Raw genomic sequence first — 20,605 nt, 5'->3', positions numbered from 1 at the left:
GGGTGTTCGATAAATCATCATCCTGTGTGTGAATTGAGGGAAGAAGGGGATGGGGGGCGGGAAAGGAATCTGGGAGAGATGGAGAATGAAGTTACCGCGACAGAGTCTGGCTGTGGGACGAGAGGCTTCTGGGGCTGCTGAGTCAACAGTAAGAAAAGCAGGGACGATACCAACAATGGCCAAGTGTCATCGGGCAGAGCACTGCACAGCTGTGACCTTGCTGGATCTTCACGACAAACATCTGCAGCTGGTGCTGCTTTTGTGTCCATTTTGCAGACGAGGCAAATGGAGGCTCAGATAAGTTAGCAGTTTTCCTGTGTGAATGCACAGCTGCGGAGTTCAAACCCAGCCTCTCCTGATTCCTAAAGCTGAGCCCATAGTCCCTGCTCAATTCAGTCTTTACTGCAGATGAGGTGGTGAGCTTCAGTCCCATTGGTCCTGGGCACACTGAAAGGTAGGACACAGATTGTGTGTTCTTGCCCCAAAGGATGAGGAGCCCTTGGCTGGGCAAAGGGTAGGGCGGGAGTTCCAAGTGGAGGGAGCGATGGGAGGGAAGCTCCAAGGCCAGGAGGAACCTGGGGTCTCAGCAAATCTTCAGAAACCAAGGATGTTCCAGATTCGTATTTCAGATGCATCACGTGCCATCTTCAGAATATGGGATACTAATGAGACCTGCCCCCACCAGATTCTTATCCAGACCAAGGGATCCCAGCAGTGTGACGGAGCTGGTGGACAGTGCAGTGCTACAGCCACTTGAAGGGGCCGACCACGTGGGGACGGTACAGAGCCCCATCAGTTACCCTTGGCTGAACGCTCAGAAGGATGCCCTGCAAACTGCCAGCAGGCATTCCCCATCCTCATCCTCGTCCTCATCTTCACAGCTGTCATTCTACCACGGCAGATGTCTATTGAGCACCTGCTATGTGCCAGTCACTGTTCTAGGAGCCGGGCACAGGCAAGAACAAACCAAGTCCCTGTCCCCTGGAGGGCATGTCATAGTGGGAGAAAAACAGCAAACCAGCAAGTGTGTAAATGCACAGTACGCCCAGGGGTGGCGAGGGAGGGGTTTGATGCCACCTCAGGTGAGGAGAGGAGGTCAGGAGGGCACATGTGAGCAGAGACCCAGGGGTGACTCTGGAACCAGGCAGATACCTGGGGGGAGCGGATGGCCAGTGCCAAGGCCTGGAGGTGGGACTGGGCTTGCCATGTTCTGGGGACCCCAGAGGGAACAGGGCAGCTGGAGAGGAGAACAGTGGGGAGAGAGCAGAGAAGTGGAGGGGCCGGGAGCCAGTTCCTGCCCAACCTTAGGCCATGAACTTGAGCTCTTAACCCCAGGGGGGCCGGGAAGAAATTTGAGGGTAATCTACTTATTTCTTTGAGTAAAAGTCAGTTCTTTCTCAGAACTCCAGGAAACCCACCTTGTTCAGAGCCCTCCTTGAGTGTCACCTTGCATGACATGAAATATTTTTCAGAACATTTAATCCTTTAATCTGGGCCCCTCAGTGAAATCAGCCCTTTATCACCCACGGCCATCTGTTGTTTCGGCCGTGCAGTAAATAACTCAAGAGGTTTGGCTTCTAAGGCGCTTATCTCTTTTGTTCTTTCCAAATTCCGAAAAATGACATTTTAATTTTCTTCAGAGAAGAGTGGCACGTCTAAAATCAATCTCTCCACGGACCCTCTCGTCTGGGACTGCCATTAGGGAAGTCATGGGAGCGGGAGGCATTGGTGAGCAGTGTTTCGCTTCTGATCTCCACGTTCCGTTAAATTTCATAAATGAGGCTTGATGTGAAAACAGGCTAGGTGGAAAGTACACCGTCCCCTTCTGACGATGTGCGGTGCATTCTTCATCACCCTGCCAAGGAGGCTGGGGCAGCTGTCACATGAGATTAGGATTAAAAATGGCGGGGCCCCAACTTGGGCCCAATTTAGTTAATTCTGTAGAAAATGAACTAAGAGCTAATGGCGTGGGGTTGTGCCCCCTGCTCACAACTGAAGAATTATCCGTGGTGGCATAAGAATTAGGGGGACTGGGAAGAGAAGCAGGTGGTAAAAAGACTGATGTGGGTGAGCTGGCCCCCAGTCAGGTCTCCCCTTTGTCTTTGGGTGAACCTACCAATCTCCTTAAGCCTTTATTTCCTTACCTGCCAAAGGTTGACTCAGTGTTCATTTTTACTTTTCAAAAATTTATTTACTTTAAAAAAATTAATATACATAAGAGAGTAAAGATGGATTATCTGGGTGAAGCAGTCATAAGGACTGGGGGACCCACTCTCCCCCGGCTGTCCCATGGTCCCACTTTCTGCCCCCTCTTGCCCTCAGCCTTAGGCGCTGAGGCTCCGGGGAGACAGCTGAAAACCACTGGCCTCTGTGATGCTGCAAATTCACTGACGCGCCTGGTCAGGGCTGTTCCCGGTGAGCCGACGCCCCCTACAGGGCACTGGCAGCGGCGCATGGGGTTTGTGGCTCTGGCCAGGGCTGCCCTGGAAAGACAGTGGCACATCCCACGTCCTCCAGCCTTTCCCCATTTGGGTGCTAGGTGCCCGCTGTGCCAGGCCATGAAAGGACACAGCTTTTGCTCTCAGCATGTGTGTGTTGGGGGAAGGGGGAGACACCACTGCAGGAGAGTTGTACCAGAGACATCCCACACCCCTCAGCTAGCCTGGGGAAGGCTGCCTTAGGGAGGGTATTTAAGCTGAGGACTGAGGAATAATTTGGCCAGGAGAAGCAGGGGTGGGAAGAGTCTTGCAGGCAGAGGAACGGTGTGCGCAAATAATAATTGGTGACACTGTGCTAGACACCATCCAGGGTGTAGACACCCTCCCAGGTGCTGTACCTGTCTTACATTCAGTTCTCACGATAGCCCCAGGAGGCAGGTGCTGTCATCGTCCCCATATAAAGTAACTGATGCTTGCTCCTGGTCACACAGCAAATGAGTGGCAGAGCTGGATTCAAACTCCCGGAGCTGGGATTTGAACCCCTGCAGCTATGTGCTATGTGCTTGCTAGTGGTCGGGTCAGATAGCACAATCAGGGAGAACCTCATGGAAGAGGTGAGGTCTGGGCTAAGAAGTGAGAGACAGAAAGGAGCCATCCATGGGGAGGTTGTGGGAAGCCACCGAGGACTTGGAGAACAGAAGTGACCAGATCCATAGGTGCCTTTCAAAAATCCCCTTGGGGTGGCAGTTTGCAGAATGGATGGAAAGGGGCAGGAGTGGAGGCAGGGAGGCCAGGGAGGAGACTGCGATGGGGACTTGGCTCCCAGGGTAGCCGTCATTCACAGACATTTATAGAATGTGCCAGGCAGAGTGCCGGAGACCAAGTTTCCTGCAGCTGCCGTAACAAATGACCCCAAACTGGGTGGCTTAAACCAATGGAAATGTATTTTCTCACAGTTCTGGAAGCCAGAAGTTCCACATGAGCTTCACTGGACTGAAATCCAGGTGTCAACAGGGCACGCTCCCTCTGGAGGCTCTAGGGGAGGGTCCTTTCTGCTTGTTCCAGCTGCTGGGGCTACAGCAGCCTTTGCTGTTCTTGGCTTGTGGATGCATCACTCCAATCTCTGCCTCCGTCTTCACGGGCCACCTTCTGTGCACATGTGTGTAATCTCCCTCTGCTCCATTCTCATAAAACACTAATGATTGCATTTAGAGCCCACTTGGATAATCCAGGATAATCTCCCCATGTCATGATCCTTAACTTAACCACACTTGCAGAGTCCTTTTTTCCTTATAAGGTTACATTGACATGTTCCAGGGAGTAGGACCTGGGATCTGTGGGGGCCATTATTCAGCCTAGTATGTGAAGATACAGAGATACGGAAGACTCGGTGCCCTCCCTGAGGGGCTTGCTCACCATTTAAATGAGAAGGCAGATTTATGTTGAGACATCCCCCGTCTAGGGTGACTAGAGGTAGACTGGTAGAGTGTGTGAGCGGGGAGGGGTGTTGGCTCTAATCTTCACCTGGGGGGATTGGAGTTAAGGGTGTAGTTCAGTGTGGGTCCAGTTGTGTCTTAAAGAATGGCTCACCTGGCAGACCTGGAGGACAGGGCATTGTGGGCAGAGGGCACAGCCTGGCCACAGACCTGGGGGTGATGGCATGTAGGTTGTAGTCAAAGAAACTTCAGTACCTTTCTGTAGTTTGGGGTGGTTAAGGCTAGATTAAGCTGGGATTCGGACAATGTGTCCTCTCTGTGCAGGGATTTCCTGCCTCTTGACGCTCCTGAGGCTTGGACACAGTATCCTGTCCTATCTAAGCATCTATTGACCTGAAGCCTCACCTTGACCTTATTGTCCTGGGCTCCTCCTGGCACACACCACAGAGTGGCAGTTCCACACCCCTCAGTTCAACATGTATCAACTGGGCCAGATCTTCTGCAGGTGGGGCCAGGGTGGCATACAAGGAGGAAAGAAGTGATTAGATCCATAGGTGCCTTTCAAAAAGGACCCCCTCCCCGACCTGTCAACCACCATCATGCAGGTAGAATGATTTCAGGGCCCCAAGGGGAGCCATGGGGGTTTGGAGGAGGAAAGTCCACATCCAGCGGGGGTTGGGGCTAGGAAAGGATTCAAGGAGGCAGTATGATGTTTCTTAGTAACAGCTTAATTGAGATATAATTCACATACCACACAATTCACCCATTTAAAGTGTACAATTCAATGGCTCATGGTAAATTCAGAATTGTGCAACCATCACCACAATCCGTGTTTGAACATTTCCATCACCCCAAAGAGAAACCCAGTACCCTTTGGCTGTCACCTCCTCAGTCCCCTCCCCCAACCCCTGGCAACCACGAATCTTCTTTCTGTCTCTATAGATTTGCCTATTCTGGACATTTCATATAAATAAAATCATACACTATGAGGGGACTTCAAAAAGTTCATGGAAGAATTTGTGTTCTCTTTTAATTCCATTTTTCCACAAACATTTTGAAGTACCCTCACATGTGGCCTTTCGTGTCTGGCTTCTGTCACTGAGCATGTTTTCATATGTGGTACACACATAGGTACCATATACAATTCACAGGGCAGGAGCTCATCCATATTGCAGCATAGATCTGAACTTCATTCCTTTCTGTGGCTGGTACACTTCGTTCTTTTGCATGTGGACCTCCAGTTGTTCCCGCACCATTTGGTTAATTCCACACTGAATTGTCTTGGCAATCCTGTTGAGAATCGGCAGCAAGATTTTTGGAGCCAGCCAGAACTGGATCCAGACCGGCTCTGCCTCCCGCTCACAGTGTAACCGGGCGATGCACTCCATTGTTGAGCCTCAGTTTTGTCATCTGTAAAATTTGGGTGATGAAACCCATTCATAAGGTGGCTGGGAGTTGTTTTTATTTCCTTTTTTGCATGTGTGCATTAGTTTGTTTTTTGCTTGATAATCAGCCATTCATTCTCATTGTAGAAAAAAACGGGAAATACATAAAAGAGTAAAGAATCAGAAAAAAATCACCCATAATCTTACCACCAAATGCTAATCACTGTTACTAGTTGGGGGCATATCCTTCCTGCCATCACTTCCCCCCCACCGTGCTTTAATATGTATACATATATGTACAGTCAAGATCAGAATGAATGTGCTATTCTGGATCTTGTTTTTTTTATGCACAATTATAATTTCTTGTCATTAAAAATTCTTTGTATGTATTTCTACACTGTTCTTTAAATTTTTTAATTGCCTTTTTTAAATTGAAAAAGTAACATGTGTACATGGTAAAAAATATTAAAGAGGAGACGTTAGTGCAATGAGGAGAAATCTCTCTTGGCCTCAGAATCTAATTCTCTCCAAAGGCAAACTTTGATAATGGTTTCTTGTATATTCTTGTGCATCCTTCTAAATATGTTCTAGCCTTATACAAATATATATCACATATGAGTATATATGTATTTAAAAACATAGGTACGCAGCATATACACTGTTCTGTGACCTGATTCTCTTCATGAGCCCCCGCACGCTGGTAACCTTTCACCAGCAGCACATTAGGTCTTATTTCATTCTTTGTTAACACAGTAAGGGCAGGTTTTAGTGGTGGCCTATTATTCCTGTCTGAGGGCAGGTATTATTTACTTGGGCAGTGTGTGTGGGGGGGGGGGGATTGAAATATACATATGTTGGGGGAAGACTCGGGGGCAGGGGGGTAAATTAGTAAAGTGTTTTAGATGAAAGGAACAGTGAAGGCAGAGGCCGGGGGAGGGGCAAGCCAGGGGGTTTCTCCAATCAATTAACCTATTCTGTGTCTAACTCCGTGTGTGTACACGTGCACGCACATAAGTGTACACAACCTGCCTTCCACACATCCCATTTTCAAAGCCAGAGACAGAACAGTGTTCCCGGCATGGAGGAGGTCTGGTGTCAGAGATTCAGGATGGATCGCCTGGTGTGGCTCACTCTCCCAGACTCACCTCCAAAATGCTCATTTTATTGGCCACTCACCTGTATTTCCTATTTAAGTATTACATCTTGTTAAAAAAAAACTCTTTATTGAAACCTAATACTGAAAAGTGCATAAATCCTAAGTATCCAGCTCCATGAATCCCCACAGAGAAAACACAGCGGGTAAGCAGCACCCAGATCAAGAAACAGAACAGGACCAGCCCCCAGAACCCCCAAGTCCCTGCCAGTCACTGCCCCAGATGTCTGAGTTCCTGACTTCTCACACCAGGTGTCAGCTTTGCCTGTGTTCAAGCTACATGTGTATTCGCGCTGGGTGTTGTCTTTTGACCTGGCTTTTTTCTCCTCAATACTGTTTGTGAGATTTATCCAAGTTGTGTGGATTTATTCATTGGGTGTGTGCTTTGTAAATTCTCAAAGCTCTGTGTAAACATGGGGATTATAAGAAATCTATATGTATGTATAGAAATACGTGTGTATATGTGTGTACGCAGCCGCTTCAAAAAGTTCATGGAAAAACAAAGTTGAAAGTACAAACCTTCTCATGAGCTTTTGAAGACCCCTTGTATGTGTTTGTCTATGCATATATATGTGTGTACGCACATAGGTATCATATACATCTCACAGGGCAGAAGCCTAACACTGTTCTCCAGCAAACAGACGGAGCTTGTTACCTGTTCTTTTGCTACTGGGCTTTCAGTCCTTGCATTTTGGGGGTTATGGAGAGAAACTCAGTACCCTCAAGCCCTAGAACATCCCCCCGAGACTGGTCCTGCACGATCGTTCCCCACGCGAGGAAACGCAGGCTCAGAGAGGCCCAGCCACTCGCATGCGGTGCACAGCTCCGGGGCGCCGCTGATGCCCCCTGTCCCCGCAGGCCGAGGAGGCGGGCGCGCCCGGCGGCCCCCGGCAGCCCCGCGCCGACCGCTGCCCGCCGCCCCCGCGGACGCTGCCCCCCGGCGCCTGCCAGGCGGCGCGCTGCCAGGCCGACTCCGAGTGCCCGCGCCACCGGCGCTGCTGCTACAACGGCTGCGCCTACGCCTGCCTGGAGGCCGTGCCGCCCCCGCCAGGTAGGCCCCGGGCCGAGGGAGGGGCAGCGGGTGAACTGAGCCACCCAGAGGTGGGGGGAGAGCCGGATTGGGAGGAAAGGAGCTGCGCTTAAACTGGGCCACTTGGGCGGGTCACTTCAGCCCTCGGGCCTCCATCGCCTCACCTGTGAAATGGGAACGTGGGACTCACTGAGCAGGTGCACGGCTGTGCTGTGCGCACTGAGCACCTGCTGGTGCGGGGCATTCCACCTGCCCTCAGGGAGCCGGAATTCCAGAAGACACCCATTCCAGGGAAAATGCCACCTGCTATGAGGGTGCAGGTGGGGAGAGATTTCTCATTTAAAAAATCCAGAGTTCAGGCTTTTCTTAAAAATATCAGACCACATTTTCTGGGCTGCGATTGGCTGGAGCCTCAGGTGTCCCTGGATGGGTGGGGCCCTCTAGTTTTCCCCACCGGGCCGCCACTTGTGATGCCTGGCTCTGGGAGTGTTTAAAGTGGAGACTGGGTGCTTAGAAATCCAGATGAGGGGTGCCCCAGAGGGGGGGGGTGTGTGTGTGTGTGTGTGTGTGTGTGTGTGTGTGTGTGTGTGTGTGTGTGTGTGTGTGTGTGTGTGTGTGTGTGTGTGTGTGTGTGTGTGTGTGTGTGTGTGTGTGTGTGTGTGTGTGTGTGTGTGTGTGTGTGTGTGTGTGTGTGCGTGTGCAAGCGCAGAGTCCTGGGTTCAAATCCACTAGCTTCCTTTGGGCTCCTCGCCTGTAAAATGGGCTGAGGAGAAAGCGTGCAGCTCACCAACAGTCTGAACTGGAGGGGCTCTGTGCCACATCAGACTAGGAGCAGACAATAAGATGTTTCTTGAATCATGATGCAAATCTCATGGAGAGAAACAGTCCTCAGGGATTTTTCTTTGGTGGGAAGAAGTTTCTCATTGCTTTTGGAGATAAGGTTTGGGTGGGGAGGGAGGGAGCCCATGGGGAACACTAAATGGGGGGGGACAGGAAACCATTTCCTGGGTGGTGAAGATGTGCCCCTAGGTGGTTAGGATGGGGTAATAGTTTTCCCCACCCTCATTTCTGCTCAGGGTCGTGCCTTCAGATAACAGCAGGCTGTGTGTACCGCACCTTTCTGCGAGAGGCTGCAGGTTCCCATGGGCCTTAATTACTAAAGATGGCTTTGAGGTGACCCCAACCCCTTCTCCCAAGGCAGGGAGGCAAGTTGGAGAAGTCAAGAACGACCACGCTTTGTTTTCTTTGGGGTGAGGTCACAGTGAGTTCAAGGGACTCAGCACACTTAAGGATGCTCATAATTACAGTCCTCAGCTGTTTGGGTGCTGCCTCTGGGCAAAGACTGGGTGGGTGCTCACAGCCAGGCTGCCTCCTACCCAGCCTTCATAAGAAGGACAAAAGGGCACCCTCTCCTGCTGGAAAAGCACATAAAGGCACTCTCTCTGGGTGGGCAAATCTGAAAAGGTGCCCCTTTCTCTGGAATGCAGCCGGGCATAGGGACTCTAGCCTCACTTAATGGCTAGGCCAAGTGCTTTTGAGCAGTGCACAGACTATACAGCTGTACATGGCATTCCTAATAGCCTTTCCACACATCATCTCATTTCATGTTTACGGGGCTCCATGGGGTGGAGACTGTTTTCAGCCCTATTTTATAGTTGAAGACATTGAAACTCAGAGAAGGCGAGTCACTTGCCCAAGGTCACACAGTGAGCAGAGCTGCAGTTTCAATCCCGTTGTCTGACTGTAGAGAAGTGTCCACTGCCTTAGGCCCTGAGTGTGGCTGTGTGGGGCCCATGCTCCAACACCTGAGTCCACGTGTGGGGTCCCTCCCTGCCCAGAACATCCTCCCCCAGACTCCCATATGGCTCACTTCCTCACCTTCTGCAGATAGATCTTTGCACAGAGGCCACTTTTGAGGGGAAGACTTCCCTCTCTAAATGGCAATCCCTCCTCCAGTCAGTCCCCCCTTCCTCCCCTGCTGAGGTTTTCTCCACAGCATGATCCAGAAGACTGTGTTTTACTTGTCAGTTCATTGACTGTTCTGCCCACCTGAAGGTCGGCCTCACAGGGTTGTGTCTGTTTGACTGCTGTATCCCCAAAACAGTCTCTGGGCACATAAAAAGTACTCAGTAAGTACTGAATGAATGAACAAGTTCATTCATTCATCAGCCAGCAGGAAGAGCTCAAGCCATTAGTTAGTAATAATAGTTATAATATTAATAATAATATCTAACACAAGGTTTCTCAGCCTTGGAGCTGTTGACATCTGGGGTTGGATAATTATAGTTGGTGAGTGGGCAGGGGACACGGTTCTGTGCATTGTAGGATGTTTAGCAGCATCCCTGACCTCTACCCACTAGATGCCAGTAGAAGCCCTCCACTCCCCCAAGTTGGGACAACCCAAAATGCCTCTAGACTTTGCTAAATCTTCCCTGGGAGACAAAATTGCTCTAAATTGAGAACCACTGGTTCAACATGAGAAGACAACTTGAAATGCACCCAGCTCTGTTCCAAGTACCTTACCTAACTTCATTGCCATCTTCATCGAGGTCCTTTCCAAGCAGACTCTGATACAAGGACTTGGTCTTAAGTCTGCAGTTCATTTATGTGGGAGGTGATCCCAGGTAGTTCCAGCGAGGGCGTGGAGAGCTGAGACCCTGGAGCCACCAGGCCTTTGGGCTCTGCAATTGGAGGGATGAGAGCCCTTGGCTAAGTTTCTGTATTCTGAAAAATGTAGCAAAATTTCCCTGCTGCTCAGAAGCCTTTGATCAATGCAAAAGAGAATACAAACAGTACATATTAATACATTTCTTATTTGAAAATATTTTCTAACATGTGGTCCAAGGCAGTGGAGAAAAGGAGGGGAGGAAGAACTGGAAGACTGGAAGTAGTGGCTGTATTTGCAGTCTTCGTTCCTGTTTGGAACTTACAAGCTGCTGCTTCATTCCTCTGTTGTTTTCACTTCCACCATGTTTATCATGTTCTAGTGCTCTTTTAAAGAAAAAGCTAACCAGCATTTTTATTTATTTATTTTTTTAAAGATGAACAGTAAGGGGATCTCAACCCTTGGCTTGGTGTTGTCAGCACCACGCTCTCCCAAGTGAGCTAACCAGCCATCCCTATATGGGATCCGAACCCGTGGCCTTGGTGTTATCAGCACCGCACTCTCCTGAGTGAGCCACAGGCCGGCCCTTAACCAGCATTTTTACCAGTACCCACCTACATACTTTAAAAGGTACTACATAATAATTTATCTATTTTCTCTGTAGAAATAAATACATTTATCTCTACTTTGTCATATCCTGGCATCAAACTAAAGCAGAGGTCACAAATATGATCCCCGAACTGTTTTATTCAATCTCCAACGTGCTTAAAGTTTTTTAATTAGTTGTCAACACTTAAAAACCAGAAGATTTATGTTTTTTAAAATACAGATTTATAGTTAAAGAACAAAAACCCCAAACCAGAACCTCTGGGCACCTTGGGAGCAGCTGGCCAGAGCCAACCGCCCGCTGATCCACTTAAGCAGCAGCGCTCCCTGGTTTGCCACAGCCCTGCCCAGCTGCCCTCGTCCTGTGCGTTTCTCCCTGTCCCCTGGAGGCATTTGAGTGTTCCGCCCCTGCCTCTTGATGGCCTCCCAGTCTACTGTGTGGGTAACTCTCCTGTTGAAAATGTATTGGTTAGAGAACAGGCCATGCTGCCGTCACAAAAAGACCCATAAATACAGGGACCCACCTGTGAGACACTGACTTCCATCTCCGTGAATAGTGCAGAGGGTGCGGTCAGGCCTCAAAGCTGTCAGGGCCCAGCTCCCTTCCCTCCTGCTGCTCTGCAATCTGAGAGGTGCCTTCGTCCACATGGCCAAAGTGGCTCCAGGCTGCGGAAAGGTGGCAGGGAGGGAGCAGCCATCAATTTAAGGGCAAGACAGGAAGTTGCGGGATCTCTTCTACTCATCCTGTGGCCAGAACATAGCCACCCAGCCACACTTCACTGCAAGGGAGGCCAGGAAGGGCAGTCCCCAGCATGGTGGCCCAGCACCCAGGCCCACCCGCAAAGGCTCTGTCACTAGAAGGAAGGGACAAGGCAGGGGCATTTCTCAGCTGCCCAGGGTGGGGGTGGGGCTCAATCTGACCATGTGTTGCATTAGTTTTAGACTGGCTGGTGCAGCCGAAACCTCGCTGGCTTGGTGGCAACGGCTGGCTCCTGGATGGCCCTGAGGAGGTGCTGCAAGGTGAGGCCCAGACCCAACATCAGAGTTGGGGTCCCTCCTTCTCAGCTGCTGCTGGGCAACAGGCTGTCTGTCCCCATGTGTGGGCCCCCCCACCATGGCCTCAACCCTCAGTGGTCCTCCCCACCCAACGTGGAAGGGGCAATGGTTGGGAGCTTGGCCAGCTTCTCGAAATCCCCAGTACAAAAAAAGGGCTTTGACTTTTGCTAAGACTGGGGCCTCCTTCCTGGGCAGAGAATTGGAAGGGAGGGGGCTTGGGGCTGTCACTGCTCCATAACAATGAGGCCTCCTTGGGGGGATGGGGGGTGGAGAGCAGCTTCTGGCAGGAACGACCTGCGGGCCTGCAGAACTGTGGGCTGTGAGCATGCACCCTGGCGCGTGAGCAGCTGTGCTCACATCTCTGTGCCTCTGTGTGAGTGGCTGTGTCTGCTAGGGCCTGCAGCCATGCGTGCACCTGAGTGGCTGCTCTTGTGGCTGCACAGGATATGTGTGCATCTGTGTGCATGCAAATATGTGTGACTGTACTGTGAGCACACCATGTATTGTCACCATGCATGTTAAGGCATGTTTGGGATCACATGACTTTGGGCTGTCTGTGTGTGTGTGTGTGTGCATGTGTGTGCATTGTACATACACATGTGGCTGAGACTCAAGGCACAGCCTAGGATCTGGGGTGCAGACGGGAGGCGTCCTCTCTGGGCAAGGTGCATTCTCTGGCCCCTCCCCAGGGTCTGCCCTCTGAGACCCTGGTGTGTCTCTCCCCAACCCCCACAGCAGAGGCTTGCAGCACCACTGAGGACGGGGCAGAGCCCCTGCTCTGTCCCTCAGGCTATGAGTGCCACATCTTGAGCCCTGGTGACATGGCCGAGGGCATCCCCAACCGTGGGCAGTGCGTCAAGCAGCGCCGGCAAGCAGGTGAGTGAGAGCACCCCAAGCCCTGCTCCTGGCTCCTGTCCCAGCCGCATGCTCCCTACGGCCCCCACATCAGAGACCTGCCTCTGGAACATCAGCCAGCCACTGAGCCTGGCCAGTGCTCCTCCCATCCTGCCACGGCCCTGCTCCCTCTTTCATGTCCTCCACCCTTTCCCTGCCACGCCAGCAGTGACATGGGCTCTTGAGTCAGCAGACCAGCAGCGAATCCCAGCTCTGCACCTCCCAGCTGGGTGACCTTGGGGTCAGTTTCTTTATATCTCTGAGCCTCCGTTTCCTCATCTGTAAAAGGTTGTTATGGAGATTAATTGAAGTCATACATGTAAAGCCCTGTCTGTCCCCACGTGTGGGCCCTTCCACCATGGGCTCAACCCTCAGTGGTCCTCCCCACCCAACGTGGAAGGGGCAATGGTTGGGGGCTTGGCCAGCTTCTTGGAATCCCCAGTACAAAAAAAGGGCTTTGACTTTTGCTAAGAACGGGGCCTCCTTCCTGGGCGGAGAATTGGAAGGGAGGGGACTTGGGGCTGGTTTTCAGAACATCATGATAAGGGGTTCACTGCTCCATAACAATGAGGCCTCCTTGGGGGGATGGAGGGCAGAGCTAGGCAATTAAAGGTGGTCAGTAAACATTGGATATTTTATATCCATTACATACCTACTTTAAGCCACATGGAATTTGAATTGTCTTAAAGTCCTTAACTTCCTAGGACTTCTGCCAGAACTGTTGAGTTGGACTTAATTGGTGTTTGTCTTTGGAGATGAAGGCAATAAATAGATGAATGAAGGGCGTGGGTGGCCTTGCTTGAGTTGGCACAGTTTTTCCAAGGAGAGAAAGGATAGCAGAACAATGGCTCCTGGCAGAATCTAAAACCCGCCTGGGCCGCACGTAAGACATCAGGCCACCAGGCTGCAGCCACGTTTTGGCGTGGAGTTTGGAAGAAATGTGAGGCAAGCCAGATCTCGGACTTCAGGGCACTCCCAGTTCTCCTCGTCAAAGATGAGCTCAAGCAGACTGATACCAACACCCAAGGGTCCCCACTGCTGCATCTCTCGGCGCTAATAGCTAAGGACAAGGTCCTCCGTCAAGACTGATGATGTCACGACCCTGTTTGCCAAAGGAATACATCAGGGTGCGTGATCTGCCAAAATGTTTTTTCTCTGATTTGAGAATTTATTTCTCTGAAGGCATAGACATTAAATCGGTTACACATTTAACATCATTATCATTGCAGATAATAAAATTATGAGACATTAGAACTATCTGCAGAATCCCGGATCCTGGAATTCTGAATTTTGGAAAAATTGAACAAAATAGATATCTTTGTGGTTCCCTCTACATTCCCCTTGTTATTTGTAGGGCTTTGTTTAGGGTTTCTCTGGCCAGATAGCCTGGGTTCCCATGGTCCCTCCCCTTCCTTCTGTGTGTGGCAAATAACCTGACCTTTTCGGGCCTCATTTTCTTTATGTGTAAAATGGGCTAATAATAGTTGAGTTACTTCTCAGGGCTCTTTAAAGAATAGATGAGTTAATCCAAACAGACCATGTCTGTCACATCACAAGCACAGAACAGAGTCTTCGCTATTTCATCATTGCTTGTCTCCGGACACCAAATCGCTCTGTAAGCAGATGGGGTGTGCGGTCCTTTGGATGCAGATCCCTGAGGGCTGGCGAGCAAGTCAGAGACAGGTGGAGTATGGAAGGGAGAGCCTTTTACAAAAGAGAGCTATGGGGAGAGTTACAAGTTCTTTAGACTATAATGTCATTTACATCATTGGAAAGGCCTTGAACTCCTTTGCCTTTCTCACCCACTGATCTTTCTCATTCGGCTGGCTATGTGACCTCTAAGACCAGGGTAAGCCAAACCAATTCAAAAAAGACTCATTTCAAAGATGGGCTAAGCAAAGAGAGCAGATAATTAAATGATGGCCACACTGATGATGCCTGCCGTGGGGTGATCACCTGCAGGCACTGTCATTAAGCTTTGCCACAGGCCAGCAAAAGGAGAAGTGTGACCAGGGCCAGGGCTATGCAGGGTTAGGAGTGCAGGCTCAGAACCACAGATTGGCTCCAGGCCTGCAGCTTTCTTCCTGGGTGGCTTTGGGCAGGTCACCTACCCTTTCTCAGTCTGTTTCTCCATCTGTAAAATGGAGATGGTGATAGTACCCATAGTGATTACTTCATGGGGTGGTTATGAGGCTTGTTTACGAGAACACCTGGGAGGTGCTAAGCACAGCACCTGACACACAGTAGGTCCTCCGTGCATGTGTGCACTGTCATCTGTCTTAGGAAGAGGGAGGACTCGAGTTCAGGAACTCGCCTAGACACTGCGCACGGTAAAGAGGAACAGAGCTGGAATTCCATGGCTGTCTGCCCACTTCGAAGCCCATGTGGGTGCTTGCCCTCCCACAGGAGTGATGTGAGCCTTCCAGATGGAAGTGCATGTGGAATTCCCCCTAGCCTTGCTCTCAGGGTGCTGTTGCTTAGCAATGATGGTTAGTAATTTGTTGATAATTATATGAGAGTTTAGAAATATCTTGAATTCCAGCAACTTCCCTTGGAGCAAAAATCTCCAAGGGAGGTGTTGGGCACTCTTGTTCCAGTGTTTACAAGGAAGAGTCTTTTATCTCAGTTTTCTTTTTTTAACTGCATATTTGAAATAATTTCAGGCTTGTAGAAGAGTTGCAAGAAGAGTACCTCAGCCCCTCCACCCAGATCCACCAACTGTTAAAATATTGTCAGACCTGCATAACTGTCCCCTCTCCCTTCTTTCTCTCCCCACCCCGCAACTCTATGTAAGTCTACATATGTATTTTTCTGGCCCATTTGAGAATAAGTGGCAGGCCTTGTGCCCACACCTAGGATGCAAGTCTCCCCTGGAAGAGGCTTCTAGAGGGTGTCAGTGGCCATTCCCGGGTCACAGTCCAGCAGCTGGTACCAGACATTTGAGGGGTTCATGTCTGCTGCAACAGGAAAATGAATATTCTCACATGCAGTAAATCTGATTTTTCAGAGCGTGGGGTCAGGGGGAATCAGTGCATTTTTCTGAGTGTATTCAAGGTCATTCAGAAGCCGAGATGTGGGAGACTGGGCCCATCTTTGTCCTTGTCAAGATGCTACAGGGGGAGACTAAAGTGGGGCTCTGCGGCCTTGAACAGGTGGAAATTTGATAAAAGTGTTGTATAATCACTTTTGGTAATAAATTATATTTGGCCTAAGGAGGGTGTCCAGTGTCCACACATACCTCTGACTCCCTGTGCCATTACAGAACAGAATTCATCCCCAGGGGGCAGAGAGCCCCTGGCCTGGAAAGCCCCATGAGCTTTGGAAAATGGTTATCTCTGCAGTTGCTGATAAGCTGTCCATACAAGGCTGGGGTGTGGTCTGCTCCATGGCTCTCATCCCCTTGTGCGGTGAATGTCAGTGCTGGTCCCAAACACCCTGATGGTTTTTAGTATGGCCACGAAACATAGGGGAACAGCCAGCTATTGCAGAGATGTGATTTATTAACATTAGAGCAGAGAAAACCTCGCGGATGCGCCAAGATGGAGACGTAGCTCAGTGCGAGGAGAGGGCCGTGTCCCCACTTCGTGCCTGCGTCACCGCTGCTGGGGGGGGGCAGTGAGGGAGCCCTGTTAAGTGACTGACAGCCACGGGAATGGGAGATGCCTAAAGCTGCCAGGGCCACCTTTTACATATGAAAACAGCAGCTCTGTGTGGTTCCTCCTAATATTTGCATGTGTTGGTTTTAAATTAAATTACTTCTTTTAATCCTTGCAATAACTTTAAGAGCTACTAATCTTATGCCCATTTTCAGGTGAGAAGACAGGCTTAGGGAGGTTGAGTAATGATTCATGCTTGAGTTACTTTTTCATTTGAAGTCTCTTGAACGAGCTCAGAAACGTACCATTTACTGCCCGTGTGGACAGATGTGTAATGATGTTTGCTGAGCAGTATTTGAAATTTTGCTTCCAGTTCATCTGTTAAGACAGTGGTCCCCCAACTTTTTGGTCTCAGGACTCCTTTACCCTTAAAAAGATATTGAGGAGACCCCATAGATTTTTATTTTTCTTAAAAGTAACTTTTTGTTTCTTAAAAATAATTATATTTCCCCAAATGAAAAACCTAGTGAGAAGAGTGGTATTGCTTCACTTTTTTCCCCCCAATGTCCTTTAATACATGAATTAAGAGAAGAGAGACTCTCCTATCTGCTTCTGCGTTTGGTCAACTGTGATATTACATGTCATATAGCCTCTGGAAAATTCCATCGTGCACTTGTGGGAGAATGAATGTCAAAACGCAAATAATTCTGTAGCGTTATTATGAAAAGAGTCTTGGACTTATAAACTTCTGGAGTTTTATCTTCTCACTTGTTTTCCAGATGGGCGATTCCTACGACATAAATTTTACAAAGAATATCCAGGTAAGAGAAGAAACCATTTAAGTCTCCAAAAAGTTCATGGAAAGATTTGTATTATTTTTTAATTCTCTTAAGTTCACAGAAAAATAGAATTAAAAGATAATACAAATCTGTCTATAAATGTTTTGAAGTATCTTCGTAGAGGACAAAATGGGAACTAGAACTGAGAAATAAAGTAGGAGCCCTGTTGTCCATGGTGGTCAGGGGAGGTGTGGTCCAAAGATGAGCTCACAGCAGACGTGGCCTCATGCTGACCACAGAACCTGGGACTGGACATGCTCAAGTCCTTTCTACTTTCATTCAGGGCCTTGGAAAATATAGCTTCCATCCATCCATCTAATCGTCCATCCATCTAGTTATCCTTTCACCCATCCATCCATCCATCCATCCATCCATCCATCCATCCATCCATCCACGCATCCATCCATCCATCCATCCATCCATCCATCCATCCATCCATCCATCCATCCATCCATCCATCCATCTATTCTTCCATCCATCTAATTATCCTTTCACCCATCCATCCATCCATCCATCCATCCATCCATCCATCCATCCATCCATCCATCCATCTATTCTTCCATCCATCTATTTCTCTGTCCATCTATTCCTCCATCTGTATATTCCATCTATCCATCCATCAAACGTGTCTTTATCGAGAATTGACCGCACATATTTACTAAGCGTCACTCATCAGTCTGCTGGAAGCTGGGTCTACATGTATGAATATGCAGCTGTGGCCATGCAGCTAATATCAAGCAGGAAATGCAAACCTCAATAAGGCCCAGGTGGTTATTTCATGATAATAGTGATGAGTCCTACTGACATCACATGCCAGATACTACAAAGACACCACACCGGTTTGTCAAAATGGGCTTCCTGAGAGGGGGCATGCAAACACAGCCTAAAGAGTAAGAACCAGCAAGCAAAGGGCCAGCACATGTGAACACCCTGGGGCTGGCAGCAACTTGGCTGTCCCTGCAGCTGGAGTGCATGGTGAGCAGGGGAGAGGGACAGGAGGAGAGGCAGGGGCCGCAGCTGGGGATTGACTGGTCCCATTGGGGGGAGGGGGATAAGCACAGGGCACCAGCCAGGCTGAGGCATTTGGACTTCACTCGGCAGTCCCTGGAGAGCTTTGGGAGGCATCTGGGTGGCAGTAGACATCCCTACCCTGACAGAGCCGTGTTCTTTTTGCAGAGGGTGACTTGAAGAATGTGGCAGAGCCTGGGAAGGGACAACAGAGGCACTTTCAATAAAGCAGCAACAGGCAGGTGTGTGGGAGGAAGTTCGAGTCAATGGACGGGGGTGGAATTGGGCAGCCAGGTGTCCAGGCAGCTTTTATCACCAGGTGGCCAAGTGGGAGGCTGAGATCAGGGCTTTACCTGCTGGTAGAACTTTTAAATTCCTTCCTAGTTTCACAGTGAACATAGGAGAACATCGTGGTGATCAGAAACAGCAGCGTCTCTGCACCCCTCTGCACCTAAACCTCAGGCTGGCCTAGGTCGTAACTTTCCTTTCCAGTCCTTGCCAGAATGTCTCCTATGTCCTATCCCTTCCCACTTCTGTCCAGCACTGCTATGGAGTGCCAACTCTCTGATAGGCATGGTCCTGGGCACTCAGTCGCTTGGCCGCAGTTCACGGATATCTACTGTATGCCAGGCATTGTTCTGGGGTGACACAGTGAACACACCCGACAAAGCCCCTGCTCTCATGGGAGTTACATCCTGGCAGGAGGAGACTAAAACAAGTCAGCAAGTAAATCAACCCAAAAGTGACGGACCGTAATAACTGTGTGAAGAAATCGAACAGGCGATGTGCTGCAGAGTCACTGGGCAGGGGCAGGAAGCTGCTTCAGTGGGGGGTCAGGGAAGTCCCTGGGAGAGGTGACATCTAAGCCAAGATCTGGAGATGAGAAGGTACTTCCTGGGGCAGACCAGGCAGAAGTTGCTGGAAGAGCAGAAGCCCCGTGGTGAAAGAGATCTTGGCTTTGCAGAACCAGAGGGAGGCCCCTGGGGTGGGGACAGAAGGACCGTGGGGAGGCTGGCTGCAGAGGGGGTTCCAGGTGAGACACAGGCTTGGCTCTCAGGTGGTCTCTGAGGCTAGGTGCAGGTGCATGTGAAGGGCTGAGGGCTTGCAGCAACCAGAGCGTCTCAGCCAGTACACTCGAAAGCCCACCCAGCCCCTGTGACGGCCGCGGGTCTACACGGCAGATAGAAGCCCTTGAAAGCAGGTGACTGTCCCAGGATGTTCTGAAAAGGCAAAGGTCAGATTTCAGATTCCAGAATAGGGCTGAGTCCTCCAGGACTGATGCCAGCGTGTCTATTACCTGCTGATGACAGGAACTGTCCCTGGAGCGAGTCCGATGCCACTGAGGACAATGAACTTCTAACAGGGAAGTCCAGGGACCAGTGGGTAAGAATGAGACCTTGAGAGACAGTTTAGGATAGTTTTCAGAAGTGCAGGCTTCAGAGCCAGCCAGGCCTGGGTTTCAATTCTTGCTCCACTCTGTGACCTTAAACAAACAAGTTCAACTCTCCAAGCCTCAGTTTCCTCATCTTTATAATGGAATGATGGTGGGGGATGAGCTGGGAACTAAACAAGATGACACTCCATAAAGACTTGACAGTGAATTAAGAATTTAATCTGGGTGGAAACTGACATCTTTCTGGTGTTTCTGGTGGGGGAGGAGGAAGAGGATGAAACAGATTTGTGATCCGGCGTGATCCGGCGCTCTGCCTGGCGTGATCCCGCGCTCTGCCCCAGCAGCAGCTCATGTTCACTTCTTCTTTGCTTTCTTTTCAGCCAATTTGCAAGAAAATTCCTCCACTTCCTGCTAAGCCTTGTAAACAGTTGGGAAAAATGATTGGACCCCCCAGAGATCATGTTCAGCTCAGCAGAGCATGGCCCCGGAGATCCTTAGAGACAGGACACTGGTCTTCAGTCCCAACATGGCCCTAGGATGGGTGACTTTGTAGGAACCACCGAACAGCTCTGGGTCCCTATTTCACCATCCTGGAAATAAAGCCCTGCAGTGCCACAAGATCTTTACCCTGGGAAGAAGCCACCGCCTTCGTGAGCATTTTTGAAGCCGTTTTCTAAGACAATTCAGCATCTCAGTTGTTTTTTTTACAGATTTCATCCAGGTCTGATGCTGGAAGGCATGTACCCATCCCAGATGTCCTCAAAATAACTTCGTTTATCATAAAATGGAAATGAACTTCGTTAGCCATGCGTGATTCATAGTTTTGACCTGATGATCTTAAATTGGATGTGCTGAAGACTAAATGTTAGCAGAGGGTGGGAGGAAGCTACGGAACAAGACCAATAAAGCACAATGCTCAGTCCCTGGTGATGTGTAACACTGTGTCACTGTTAAATCCTGGGGGCTGGAGGCAGGGTGGGTGTTGTTGGATGAGATGTCGGCTCAGCTCTGCTGCTGGAACCCGGGAGTATCAGAGCCACCTGCCTCTGAAACAGCCCCTCTGAAAGCAATTTATTAGGATGGTTCCTGCGCAAAACTGGCAGGGGAGTGGAGAAGAGGGATAGGAAGAGAGGACGGTCAGAGTTAGGGATCAAGAGCCATGGAGG

The 20,605-nt window shown here is 49.8% G+C and overlaps 1 protein-coding gene across 2 annotated transcripts in view; it reads left to right on the top strand.

Moving 5' to 3' along the window:
• Positions 1-20,317, top strand: part of WFDC1 (WAP four-disulfide core domain 1) — a 29,219-nt gene extending 8,902 nt beyond the window's left edge. Inside the window, exons 2-7 of one of the 2 annotated variants that reach the window (XM_063112821.1) lie at positions 7,271-7,463; positions 11,590-11,673; positions 12,448-12,585; positions 16,979-17,020; positions 18,215-18,288; positions 19,820-20,317. In XM_063112821.1, coding sequence (XP_062968891.1) covers positions 7,271-7,463; positions 11,590-11,673; positions 12,448-12,585; positions 16,979-17,020; positions 18,215-18,273 — 516 coding nt within the window. In that variant the 3' untranslated portion in view covers positions 18,274-18,288; positions 19,820-20,317. Of the gene's footprint in view, positions 1-7,270; positions 7,464-11,589; positions 11,674-12,444; positions 12,586-16,978; positions 17,021-18,214; positions 18,289-19,819 lie in introns of both variants that reach the window. The other variant, XM_063112822.1, reaches the window with a different exon arrangement.
• Positions 20,318-20,605: the final 288 nt, after the last annotated feature.

Source organism: Cynocephalus volans, chromosome 10 (assembly GCF_027409185.1).
Source record: "Cynocephalus volans isolate mCynVol1 chromosome 10, mCynVol1.pri, whole genome shotgun sequence".
In the NCBI taxonomy this organism is placed as follows: Eukaryota; Metazoa; Chordata; class Mammalia; order Dermoptera; family Cynocephalidae; genus Cynocephalus; species Cynocephalus volans.
Note: the sequence above shows the minus strand (reverse complement) of the source record. Positions and strands in the feature narration are given on the sequence as shown.